We start from the raw sequence: 11,610 nt of genomic DNA on the forward strand, positions 1-11,610 counted from the left end.
TCCCACCCCTCATCAGTCTGGGCTTTCTGTGAACACATGGCGACTATGGCTCAGGGCCTTTGAGCAGGCTGTTCTCTCTGCCTGGCATATCCTTCCCTCACATGGCTGCCTCCTTCTCACCACACAGGTCACAACTAATGCAGACCCTGCTGTCCCATTCTTCCAAATCTGCCCCAGATCTGTCCACCCAGCCCCTATCTGGGCTGGTGACCATGTGCCTCCTTGCTGGTGTCCCAGCCTTGACCCCTGCACCAACAGAGTAGGCCCCAGCTCACAAGGTGCAGACCCTGGGAGAGGTCGGTGGCTGGGGTGGGGACGGCTCACCTTATGCTGGGCCAGCTCGGGCAGAGAACGGCGCACGTGCTCCTGCAGCCGGTACAGGGCCACGGATGGCTCGTTGGCCAGGACGTAGACACTCTCAGTAAACTTGTCTGTTACTGGGTCCAGGATCGACAGTCGGCAAAGTGGGACGGGAGGGTAGGGTGGACAGGGGGTCAAGGAGACAAAGCATCAGACCCCTGGTTGCTCAACCCGTGAGTCCAGTCAGAGTAAAGAGGAGTATCCAGTGTCCCTCCCAGTGGCTGGGTCACCTGTGGCCCCGGTGATGGGTTGCAGGAGATGGTCACAGCAGGGCCGAACAACTCCATCTGGGAGTCACAAAAGGGCCTTAATCTTTTTTTTTTAAATAAATGCATGTATGTATGTATTTATGGCTGCGTTGGGTCTTCGTTGCTGCGTGCGGGCTTTCTCTAGTTGTGGTAAGCAGGGGCTACTCTTCGTTGTGGTGCGCGGGCTTCTCATTGAGGTGGCTTCTCTTGTTGTGGAGCACGGGCTCTAGGCGCACGGGCTTCAGTAGTTGTGGCACGTGGGCTCAGTAGTTGTGGCTCGTGGGCTCTAGAGCGCAGGGCTTCAATCTTGATGACATTAATGTGTCCAGTGAATTCATGATCTTTCCCTTCCCAAACCCACTTACAGTGGACACTGCTACCACCTGCTCAGATCTACTCACATTCCTTTTACCCCAGTGACAAAATCCAAGATTCTTCTTCAGATGCCCACTGGCTACCGGACCCAAAAGTGCCTGGAAGTTTACATGGATGGATGGCTCTCAGCCATGACTGACCACCGAGGGGTAGGAAAGCCCATGTCCTGTGCTGTGTGTCGAAACAACTCAGAGGTGTGACCCATCCCTGTGAGCTCCCCTGTGGGAACAGACTGTGGCTTCTTTCTGCAGGATTTTACCTGAGGTCACTCCTTGCTCAGCTTCCTCCCCGGCCCTGTCCTGTTTGCCCCCTCTCCTCTGTGGGGTTCTCTTGGTAAGTTGACTACACACAAATCCTCATCCCAGGGTCTGCTTCAACAAACAGCAGCCAGCTGGTTGTCCCTGACCTTCCTACCCCATCAATGAGCAGACCCTGCTTGTTCTGTCGCAAAACAAAACCCAGAACCCACCCATTCTTTTTTTTTTTTTCTGTAAGTGGGCCTCTCACTGTTGTGGCCTCTCCCATTGCGGAGCACAGGCTCTGGACGCGCAGGCTCAGTGGCCATGGCTCACGGGCCCAGCCGCTCCACGGCATGTGGGATCTTCCCGGACCAGGGCACGAACCCGTGTCCCCTGCATCGGCAGGCGGACTCTCAACCACTGAGCCCCCAGGGAAGCCCCAGAACTCACCCATTCTTAACACTGTACTGCCCTCACTGGTCCAGACATAGCTGTCTCCCACCTGGATGCCAAACTCAGCTGCTCTCTGGTCTCCCCGCGCCCACTCCTGCCAACAATCCAATCCCCACAAAACAGATGGCATGAACTCCTAAAGAACATATCAGATATGTCTTTCCCTTGGTTGAAACACTCCCATCAGCCAGAAATTAAATCTGCCTTCCTTAACATGGCCCTTAAGGCCCTGTATGTTCTACCTGCTGTTACCCGCCTCTGCCCTCCTCAGCCACTGCCCCAGGCACAATGGCCTCCTAGCTGGTCCTTGGACACTCTCGGCACTGTCGAAAAGAACTTTCTGTGATGATGGAAAGTTTCTATAGTCTATACTGCCCAATATGGTAGCCACTAGTCACATATGGCTACTGAGCACTTGAAATGTGACTGATGTGACTCAGAAACTGAATTTTAAATTTTATCTAACTTTAATTAATTTCAATATGCATAAGTACTGTGACCAGTAGCTACTGTATTGCAGCACAGCTCTGAATACTTTGCCACCTCAGGGCCTTCATACCTGTTGATCCCACCACTGACACTGCCTCCCTCCCCCCGCAACCATCATTTCTCTTAATCCCTCATGTCTCAGCTCAAATGTCACCTCCTGGGCAAGGCCTTCCCTAATCACCAAGCTTAATCAGATGTCCCTTCACCTTCATTCTCAGGCTCAGCACTTTGTTCATTTCCCTTATACTTAAAATCTCACTCTACTTTTTTCTTAAATTTTATATTAGAGTACAGTTGATTTACAATGTTGTGTTAGTTTCAGGTGTAAAAATTCTCATTCTTTATTAGGTTACATGTTTACCTAAAATTTGATTTGTGAGGGTGTGGGCTTCTCTGAGCCTGTTTCCTCATACGCAAAAATGGAATGATAAAGGTACCCACCTCAAGGTTTGTTACAGAGATGGACCCTATGTTATTGTGCAGGGCAGTGTAGTTTATGAGGGAGAGAACCCACGTGTGTCTGGGAGTCAAGGGAGGATGTCTATGAGTCTGTCCAGTTTGGGTTTGTCTAGCTCACCACGGTGTCCTGACTCAGGCAGAGCCCAGCCTGCCACCTCCAAACTATGTGTCCTCTTACCTTCTTAGGCCTCCTTGTTTTGAAAAGGAGCACAGCAGCTTACACCTCACAGTGCTAATATGAAGGATATGGAATTACATGTACTTGCGACTTCTAAATAATTAACTAGTGGGAGTTGCCTGGTAGCCTAGTGGTTAGATTCCGGGCTTTCACTGCTGTGGCCAGGGGTTCAATCCCTGGTGGGGGAACTGAGATTTCACAAACTGGGTAGCGCAGCCAAAAACAAACAAACTATAAACAAATAAATTTGTAAAAAAAAAAAAAGAAAAGAAAAAATTAACTAGTAATAACATATATAATAAAGTAACAAAGACATTTATACTTTAAAAATAACTTGTGGCATTTTGTAATTTGTAACTATGTGATTTACATATATTTGATAAGTCGATGTAAACGTATGCAAATGCATAAATACAAAAGAAACAATACGCACAGCAACTGCCACGCCCCAAGCGTTCTTCCAATGCTTTACAGATATCAGATTACTGGGGGCTTCCCTGGGGGGCTTCCCTGGTGGTGCAGTGGTTAAGAATCCCCCTGCCAATGCAGGAGACACGGGTCCCAGCCCTGGTCGGAGGAGATCCCACACGCCGCGGAGCAACTAAGCACGGGTTTTACAACTACTGAGCCTGCGCTCTACAGCCCGTGAGCCACAACTACTGAGCCTGTGTGCCACAACTACTGAAGCCCGCGCGCCTAGAGCCCGTGCTCCGCAACAAGAGAAGCCACCGCAGTGAGAAGCCTCCGCACCGCAAGTAAGAGTAGTCCCCACTCACCGCAACTAGAGAAAGCCCGCACAGCAACCAAGACACAACACAGACAAAAATAAATAAAATTTAAAAATATTTATCAAGTTACTGAATTATCACAACAATTTTACGGGGGGAGGGAGGGAGGGAGTCTATTATACTCTCCATTCTACAGATGACAAAATCGAGGCACAGAGACTTTCTAAAGGTTTCAAAACTAGTCAGCGGCCGAGCCGCGATTTCGTGGCAGTTCAATCACACCTCCCAAACGCTCCCTCCGCGCCTTGGCCCCCTCCCGCCCCCAGTCTGGTCGCCCTTTTGCGAGTTCCTGACCCCTCCGCCCGCCCGGGGCCCCACACCACCTTTCTTCCCCTTGAGCTGCATCTCCGGTTCCTCCATGGTGGCTGCGGCCCTATTTCGAGGACAGGAACCGGAAGTCTGGGGTGGAGACAGCTGCCTAAACCATCCCTGGGAAACTGGGGCACCGCATTTCTCCAGTTCCGCTACTCATTCATTGGCCTGCCCTCCTCGATCTTTAGTCTACCCAGACAGAAGGGCTGTGAGTTAGAGACTGGGGAAAGAGGCAATCGGCAGGTGGGTGAAGAGGGGCCGGGAACCCCTTGAAGCTCCAGGAGGGACACTCAGGCAGGGGAAGGGGAAGGGCGCCCCCCTTTACCGAACCCCTTTTCCGGGGGCATATTGGGGGAATACTCCACGCAGTGCCCACTTCGGGCCGTATAAACTCCCTTCTTGTACCCCTCTGCTGCCACCAAATCCCTGCACATACTCCTGAGCCCCCAGGACCGCACAGGAGACATTGTTATGGACCGGGACGCCGTCTGTCCGAAGGTGGAGCCACTTGGCTCCGTCTGGGAAAACCTGTGGGTGGTATTGGGAGTGAGGGAGGAGAAGGTCAGGGAACTCTTGAGAGCCCTCTGAGGCCCCGCCCACCCCTCCCGTTCCCACTAGGCTCCCTCCCGAGCGGCGGGGACGGGGAAGCGCAGGCGCAATTCCATAGCTCTTGCCCCAGCGGAAGCCACGCCCCCCAAGCCTTAAAGGGCCAGAAACAGCTCATACAGCTCCAGCCCTTCCGCACTTTCGGGGGGGCGGGGGCGCGCAGGCGCAGTGGAGGCACTCTGCGGTGTGGGTAGCGGTCGCGTATCAAGTTGCTCTCTGTCCCGGCAGAAGAAGCCAGGGCGCAGAGGGTCCAGGCTCCATTTTGCTACCCATTACATCAATTGGAAGAGAAAAGTTTGTGAGTTGGGCCCCCAAGTTTGGGGGGACCCGGGCTTGCGGTGTGGAGTGACAGAGGAGGCTCGTTGGAGGTGAGTGGACCTCCTGGATTGACTTGGGAGGGGCGGGTGGGATGCAACCAATCACATCTTTGTTGAGCCCTCACTCATTCTAGGGATTCCCCCCCCTCAAAAAAAAAAAAAACAAAAAAAACCACAGCGGACGTTTAAGATCTGCCCGTGTATCAGGCCTCCTGCTTAGATATTTACAGACATGATTTTTTTAGTCCTCCTTTCCCCCATTTTACTAATGAAGACACTGAGGTTTAGAGAAATTAAGTAATGTGCCCAAGTTTTCACAGCCTATAAGTGGAGGGATTCAAACCCAGATGGCTGACCCCAGAGCCAGGGCTTTTAAGCAATGCATATTGTATGTGCTCTGGTGTTGGGAAGGAGTGGGCCTGAGAAGCAGTTGGACTCTGGTTTTAATTTCCTGGCTGAGTCTTAGTTTACCCACCCTCACTGTGTGAGGCCAGGTATGCAGTCAGTGCCTATTTAATGAGTTGTCAATAATTATTGCCACCTCTCCCTGTTTGGCCTTTCCATCAGCTTCCCCATGGAGCCCACCCAGCCTGCAGAGGATCTCAGCCTGACCCAGCAGCCTTCTACCCCAGAATTTGGGGACCCCGAAGACCCCAGGGGTGAGGCCCCTGATGGCTCAGACACTGTGGTTCTCAGTCTCTTCCCCTGCACCCCGGAGCCTGGGAATCCTGAACCAGATTCTGGTACCTCCTCACCTCAAGGTAGGATACTTACCCTGGACTCCTGCTTCTGGGATGCAAGAATGGTGGAATGTCAGGCCCAAGATGGGACTTCTGTCTTTGTGTCCTTGGATGTGTCTTGCATCTCCACCCTGTGAGGGGTTGCTTATTATTTTTTTAAATTGTGGTAAAATTCACGTAACATAAAAGTTACCATTTTAACCAGAATTGCTTACAATTCAGTGGCAGTAAGGACATTCACAATGGTGTATAACTTCCACCTCTATGTAGTCCTAGAACATTTCCATCACCCCCAGAGGAAACCCCAGACCCATTAGCAGTCACTCCCCATTCCCTTCCTCCAGCCCTTGGGAAGCAAAAATCTGCTTTCTGTTTCTATGGATTTGCCTGTTCCGGACATTTCATATAAACGGGTTCATACAACACGTGGCCCTTCCCGTTCTGGCTCCTTTCACTCAGCAAGATGTTTTCAAGGTTCATCCACATTGTATGGTGTGTCAGTGCTTCATCCCTTTTATAGCTGAATGACATTCCACAGTATGGCTGGACCACATTTAGTTTATTCATTTATGCATTGATGGACATTTGGGTTGATCCCCTTTTAGTGACTGAATAGTGCTGTTGTGAACATGCGTGTACAAGTTTTTGTCTGAACACATGATTTCAACTCTTTGGGGTAGATACCTAGGAGTGGAATTGCTGGGTCAGATGATAATTCTGTTTGACTTATCAAGGACCCAAGGGTTTCTTTTGACTGGAATCCTTGAACATGTCTAACTCAGTTGCCCTGGGGCCTTTGTCCCTACCATTCCCTGTGTGAAATGCTCTTCCCACACCCTCCCCAAGTTTCTTCAACTGGCCAAGCTCTAGGCTGGTGTTACCTCCTTGGAGTGACGCTCCCTGACCATTTTCTTTAAAAGGGACTCACCCTCTGCCCTCCCTTCTTTCCACCCCCTTCCACCTGCTTTTCATTTCTCCTGAACACGTATTTTAACTTAAGCTCTCATTTTATTTCTCCATTTCTGTCTGACTCCCCAACTTGTCCATGGGCCCCTTGAGGGCAGGGACTGTCTCTTTTGTGCGGAATCTTGCCAGGGGCGGAGGAGAAATCCACACCCTGGGTATCTGGGAGGATGGAGTGAGTGAACAGTGGAGCCACGCACTGTCTCTGGTAGTTCCAAGCCCCCAGGGTCTGGTCTGAAGCCCAAGACATACTGGAGAATGAGGGGAAACTGAGGCCCTTTCTCTCTCTCCCAGCAGGCAGCTCCCTAAAGCACTCCACGACCCTCACCAACCGGCAGCGGGGGAATGAGGTATCAGCCCTGCCGGCCACCTTGGACTGTGAGTGGGACCCCGGTCCCCACGGGGGAGAGAAGTAGCGGGCTGGCAGGGGCTAAGAGGAGCAACTTTGGACAAGGAATAAACTGGGGCATGGAGCTCAGATGGGACAGGTGAGGACTCTACCTCTCTCTGCCCCCCAGCCCTGTCCATCCACCAGCTCGCGGCCCAGGGGGAGCTGAGCCAACTGAAGGAGCATCTGAGGAAAGGTGTGTGCCCACGCTCGTGTGCCGGTGTGTCCGTGCCTGTGTGACCTCACATGCTAGTGGGTGCATGTGGCTGCTGACATGACCTGAGTCTCCACGTGTGTACCTATGTCTGTACGTGTGTCTGAGCATGTCCGTGTGTGCATCCACATGTATGCTTCCCCGCCCCACATCTGACCCCAGCTGCCTGCCCTGCCCCCAATTCTGCAGCATTGGGGAGAGTGGGCAGGGGTGCATCCCAGTGGTACCACCCCCCTCCTGCCAGGAGACAACCTCATCAACAAGCCGGACGAGCGAGGCTTCACCCCCCTCATCTGGGCCTCCGCCTTTGGAGAGATTGAGACCGTCCGCTTCTTGCTTGAATGGGTGCGTCCCAGCCCGGCTGGGGGCTTCCTGGGGACTCGAGGGCGGGGCAGGGTCTCAGCTGAGTCTGCTGGTGCTGTGTCTGTAAGATGGAGCTAACATGGAGACCCCAAGATTGCAGGGGATGCACCCACTCCTCCTTTTGCCCCCCCTTCTGTCACTGTCCCCCTCTGTTCCCCCCAGGGTGCCGACCCCCACATCCTGGCCAAAGAGCGGGAGAGCGCCCTGTCACTGGCCAGCACAGGTGGCTACACAGACATTGTAGGGCTGCTGCTGGAGCGTGACGTGGACATCAACATCTATGACTGGGTAAGGTGCCACCCACTGGCCCTTGGGCACCTCACAGGGTACCAGGCTGGCTCTGGGCGCTAAGAACGCAAGACAGACCCATCCCCAAGCCTCATAGAGCTCCCAGTTTTTTTGGGGGGGGGTGGGGATAGCCGACACATAAACAGCTCAGGTATAGTGAATAACACTATGTTGGCAGATACACAGACAGCTAGCTGCAAGAGCCCAGAGGCTGCCTGTAGAGCCAAGGGAAGTCAGGATGGGCTTCCTGGAAGAAGGGGCATCTAAGCTGAGGCCCAAAGGAGAAACTAGATGGGCCTAGTGACAAGCAGAAGGAGGAACGATATTAAATTGGTGGGTGTGGGGTGTCGTGAGAATCTGGAAAAGATAGTGTTGCTTGCCCCCTACCCCTGTCCCTGACAGAATGGAGGGACACCACTTCTGTATGCCGTGCGTGGGAACCATGTGAAGTGCGTGGAGGCCTTGCTGGGTGAGTAGGAGTAGAGGCTAGCCTGAGGGGCCCTAGAGCCCCACGTGGCTCTGCAGGAATCCTGAGGGCCTGGGAAGGGTCTGAGCTCTGCTTGAACAGCTCTTGGGATGGGTGGCTGCTGCCTGCTTTGCCCAGAGGATTGATGTGGGGACAGGAAGTAGCAGGAATAGCACAGGGATCTGGCCGACTGGGTTGAGAACCCACACCCTGCGTGCCTCAGAGACCCTGGAGGTGGAGATTCTATTGGCCACATTCATCAGAGAGGCCAGGCTCTTGTCCAAGACCACACAGCAACCAGCAGACCTGTGGCTGCACAGTGGGTAGTCACTGGACCTCCCGAGTCCCCGTGCCCGACCCGGGCTCCCGTCCCCCAGGCCCAGCCCTCTCTGCAGTGTCTGCTCTGCTTTGCAGCCCGAGGAGCTGATCTCACCACTGAGGCAGACTCTGGCTACACCCCAATGGACCTCGCCGTGGCCCTGGGATATAGGAAAGGTCAGCCCGAGGCACATGGGGCTAGTGACAGGGGCCATAATGGGGGGACATGTAGGCACTGAGAGGCCCAAAGGAGGCCCTGGCAGGGTGAGGATACCAGGAGGGCCACAGTTCACATGGCCATGGAGCCTAGCCCCCTCCACGGCGAGAGGTGGGTGTGAGTAGGGGCTGTAGGCAGACCCCAGTTTGACTCCCCACTTCAGAAAATGGGGGGATCCTAACAGAACTGACCCCCTGGGGTCATGTGGGGGTGTGTGGGAAATATCCCACTCCTTCCTTGAAGGAGTTTTATTCCATTTGAGACAAGTAATTCCTCACAGTCCCTCTCATCTTTTCATAAAAGTTCCAATTTGACAATTTTGTTTGGTAAGGAATATTTTTATAATTCTGAAAAGCCTCCAAAAATGCATCTTTACAAACTCAGGGGAAATAGAGGCTCCTATGAGGGGGGCTTCTGTCTTCCCAGCTGTGCTCTGGCAAGGGCTTGGATTTCCCTGTGTATGAAATGGGTCCTCCATCCAGGTCCCAGGGCTGAGGCCCCTGTTCTTACCCTGAAGGGAAGGTACAGGTTGGCCTGTGCCTCTGCAGCCGCTGTTAAGTTCATGGCCCACCTTTTCCCTGTTCTGTTTCCAGTGCAACAGGTGATCGAGAACCACATCCTTAAACTCTTCCAGAGCAACCTGGTGCCCGCCACCCCTGAGTGAACACCGTCTGCCAGGGACTCAGACACTCAGGGAACAAAATGGTCGACCCAGAGCTGGGGGAACCCAGAACTGGCTTCAAAGGCAGCTCCTGGACAGACGGTGGGAGGGAGCCCTTTCCAAGAGGAACCAATAAACCTTCTGTGCAGAACTTGAAGGACTTCACTGTGCTTCCCAGAGAACTTCCTGGAGGAGGCAGCCACCCAGCGGCCTCATACCTTCTTCTCCCCTAGCACCCGCAGGTGGTAGATGACCACTCGGCCAAAGAAATCAGTGGCGTCCTCAAATGTCACTTTCAGCCGGTCCACCTCAGCAGATGGCACAGGGAAAGTGTAAGCAGGGCAGTCAAGGGAAACAGATGCCTTATCTTTTCCCACCCACCAGCCCCAGCTCAGGTACTACAAATGTGCTGGGTGACCCAGCACGCTGTGGGTCCCTCTGAAACTCTAACACAGAACAGATTATCAACAGCCCATTTCACAGGTGAAGCAATGGAGACCCAGAGGCCAGTTGCTCGAGGTCACATGCCAGGGCCCACAGCTTTCAGAGGCACAGACCGCCCCACCCAGAGGCTGAGGCAGGATATCTGAAGTGAGTTGTTGTCCTCAGGATAAAAGTCCACAATCTTGCTAAGAGCCTCACTCCCCTGAGAACCTGCAGCAGAGAAAGGAGCAGTGAGGCCAGCATACCCCCTCTAATCCCCCATCTTCCAGGGCCTTCCAGTACCTTCGAGGCGGCCCTGGCGACTGGAAAAGCCCCCCTGGAACTGGATCTGCAGCTGGGAGACACAGATGCGCTGGGGAAACTCCAGTATTACCCACTGGGAGGGGCCCTGGAAGCAGAGAAATAGAGGTCCATGGTCACTCCAGACTCAGAGCCCAGCTGTGCCTCTCTCAGTCACAGAGTCCATGGTGGGTGGGGAGCACAGTGAACACGGGTTCCCTCCCTGGCCAACCTAACTGCCCAGCTGGGGTGCACCCAAATTCTCAGGGTGCCCCAGACCCCTGATTCTGATTCACACTAGGGGTGGAGGATCCAGGGAGAGGGTGCCTCACCTGGTCCGAGTTCCAGCAGGTCTCCTCGTCCTGGTCAAACAGGTGCTTCTTTCCAAACTGCCGAGTGTTACGATTCAGCACCGAACTCACCCTAGAGGCAACCAGAATCGGCGTGTGGAGAGGTGCTGAGCCCTGCGGCGAGGGCCCGCCCACTACTGGGCCCACCCCTCCCTCGCCACCGGTTCCCCCATTTCTGTCCACTAGGGAGGGACTATACCAGGCCAACGGCCCCGTCCGCTACTGCCCGCCGCCATTCACACCCCACCCCCGCCCGGGGCTCTCACCTGCTCACTGTCTCTGGACAAACCAAAGAGTGGGTCATCTCGGTTCCACAAAGCCTCGCAGGACTAAGAGCTGAGCTCAGTCCGGGTTCAAATCCCGGCCGCCAAAGCGCGACCTTGTTCACGCTCAGAGTCTTCACGTCCTCACCTGTAGCACGGCACCAGAACAGTCACTGCCCCGTCACTCCAGTCCTAAATGTCGCCTTGACCACCCCCTTGCCAGAAAAATTTGGAGTTTCGGGGACACTGCCGATGACCCGAGGCCAAGCCTTTCACAGTGGGTCCAAGGAAGGGAAACGGGTTTCCTGTGGGTTTCGGGAGCAGTCGCTCCCTCTCGGTGCCTCAGTTTCTCTGCAAACAGCTTGGGAAGCCAACATCAGTACCCGGAACCGCGTGAACACCGCGCAGGCGCAGAGTGCCCCAGGCTCGCCCAGCCCCCGCTCCCGGGGCGCGGTTTAGTTTAAGCCCCGCCCCCTCAACGCCCGCCTCTTAAAAGGTCCTCGTCCAGTGATTGCCTATCCCTCGGAGCTGGAGGAAAAAGGCCGGCATCTAAAGCAATTGTATGTCCACTGTGTGCGGGGAGCTGTCCTTTGGTGCCCGCGGGTATAGAGCCCTAGTTTTGGTGTCCGAGAGCCTTCTTATAATGATGTCATCCTACCGGCAGAATGAACTCGGCCGAATTCATTCTCTGATTGCAGTTGCCGCCTGGGAACCCCTGCATTTCACTGCCTCCCAGAGGCCAAAGGAAGAGTTGAGGAAGAGGCTACGATGGTGCGAGTACTGTACTGGAAGTCTTTATCAGCCTCGCGTGTCCCCACTGGGACACAGGAGG

At 54.1% G+C, this 11,610-nt stretch overlaps 3 protein-coding genes across 7 annotated transcripts in view; 1 reads left to right on the plus strand and 2 right to left on the minus strand.

The window, feature by feature from the left end:
* The window catches only part of BORCS8 (BLOC-1 related complex subunit 8), an 11,730-nt gene extending 7,689 nt beyond the window's left edge, over positions 1–4,041 (minus strand). Inside the window, exons 1-2 of one of the 2 annotated variants that reach the window (XM_022558332.2) lie at positions 3,913–4,041; positions 325–437 (exon numbers count right to left, since the gene is read on the minus strand). In XM_022558332.2, coding sequence (XP_022414040.1) covers positions 325–437; positions 3,913–3,949 — 150 coding nt within the window. In that variant the 5' untranslated portion in view covers positions 3,950–4,041. The remainder of the gene's footprint in view (positions 1–324; positions 438–3,912) is intronic. The other variant, XM_022558331.2, reaches the window with a different exon arrangement.
* On the plus strand, positions 4,042–9,901 carry RFXANK (regulatory factor X associated ankyrin containing protein). 4 transcript variants are annotated; one of them, XM_022558327.2, is made up of 10 exons: positions 4,042–4,144; positions 4,736–4,875; positions 5,392–5,585; positions 6,825–6,905; positions 7,046–7,111; positions 7,374–7,474; positions 7,655–7,780; positions 8,183–8,249; positions 8,661–8,741; positions 9,375–9,901. In XM_022558327.2, exons 3-10 carry the CDS (start codon positions 5,399–5,401, stop codon positions 9,443–9,445), a joined length of 780 nt encoding a protein of 259 aa, XP_022414035.1. In that variant the 5' UTR covers positions 4,042–4,144; positions 4,736–4,875; positions 5,392–5,398; the 3' UTR covers positions 9,446–9,901. The 4 variants fall into 4 exon arrangements, with proteins under 4 accessions (XP_022414035.1, XP_089761451.1, XP_089761452.1 ...); XM_089905325.1 differs by having other exon boundaries at positions 4,044–4,144; positions 6,822–6,905; positions 9,375–9,897; XM_089905326.1 differs by lacking the exon at positions 8,661–8,741 and having other exon boundaries at positions 4,045–4,144; positions 6,822–6,905; positions 9,375–9,897.
* Positions 7,628–10,926, minus strand: NR2C2AP (nuclear receptor 2C2 associated protein). Its single transcript, XM_089905324.1, has 5 exons — positions 10,782–10,926; positions 10,498–10,588; positions 10,169–10,274; positions 10,028–10,096; positions 7,628–9,773 (listed from the first exon to the last, which is right to left on the minus strand). Exons 1-5 carry the CDS (start codon positions 10,817–10,819, stop codon positions 9,655–9,657), a joined length of 423 nt encoding a protein of 140 aa, XP_089761450.1. The 5' UTR covers positions 10,820–10,926; the 3' UTR covers positions 7,628–9,654.
* Positions 10,927–11,610: the final 684 nt, after the last annotated feature.

Source organism: Delphinapterus leucas, unplaced genomic scaffold (assembly GCF_059928025.1).
Source record: "Delphinapterus leucas isolate spDelLeu-1000000601 "Yukka" unplaced genomic scaffold, BTC_Dleu_Yukka2 spDelLeu_asBTCV2_sq25, whole genome shotgun sequence".
NCBI lineage: Eukaryota > Metazoa > Chordata > Mammalia > Artiodactyla > Monodontidae > Delphinapterus > Delphinapterus leucas.

What these genes read in the sequence shown, in the direction of transcription:
- RFXANK (XM_089905325.1), top strand. Translation starts at nt 5,399, where the DNA reads ATGGAGCCCACCCAGCCTGCAGAGGATCTCAGCCTGACCCAGCAGCCT. An exon ending in GAAGGAGCATCTGAGGAAAG is followed by an intron (nt 7,112 to 7,373) that starts GTGTGTGCCCAC and finishes CCCTCCTGCCAG; the next exon opens with GAGACAACCTCATCAACAAG. An exon ending in GGCCCTGGGATATAGGAAAG is followed by an intron (nt 8,742 to 9,374) that starts GTCAGCCCGAGG and finishes TTCTGTTTCCAG; the next exon opens with TGCAACAGGTGATCGAGAAC.
- NR2C2AP (XM_089905324.1), bottom strand. Translation starts at nt 10,819, where the DNA reads ATGACCCACTCTTTGGTTTGTCCAGAGACAGTGAGCAG. An exon ending in TGTCCAGAGACAGTGAGCAG is followed by an intron (nt 10,589 to 10,781) that starts GTGAGAGCCCCG and finishes GGTTGCCTCTAG; the next exon opens with GGTGAGTTCGGTGCTGAATC. An exon ending in TCGCCAGGGCCGCCTCGAAG is followed by an intron (nt 10,097 to 10,168) that starts GTACTGGAAGGC and finishes TCTCTGCTGCAG; the next exon opens with GTTCTCAGGGGAGTGAGGCT.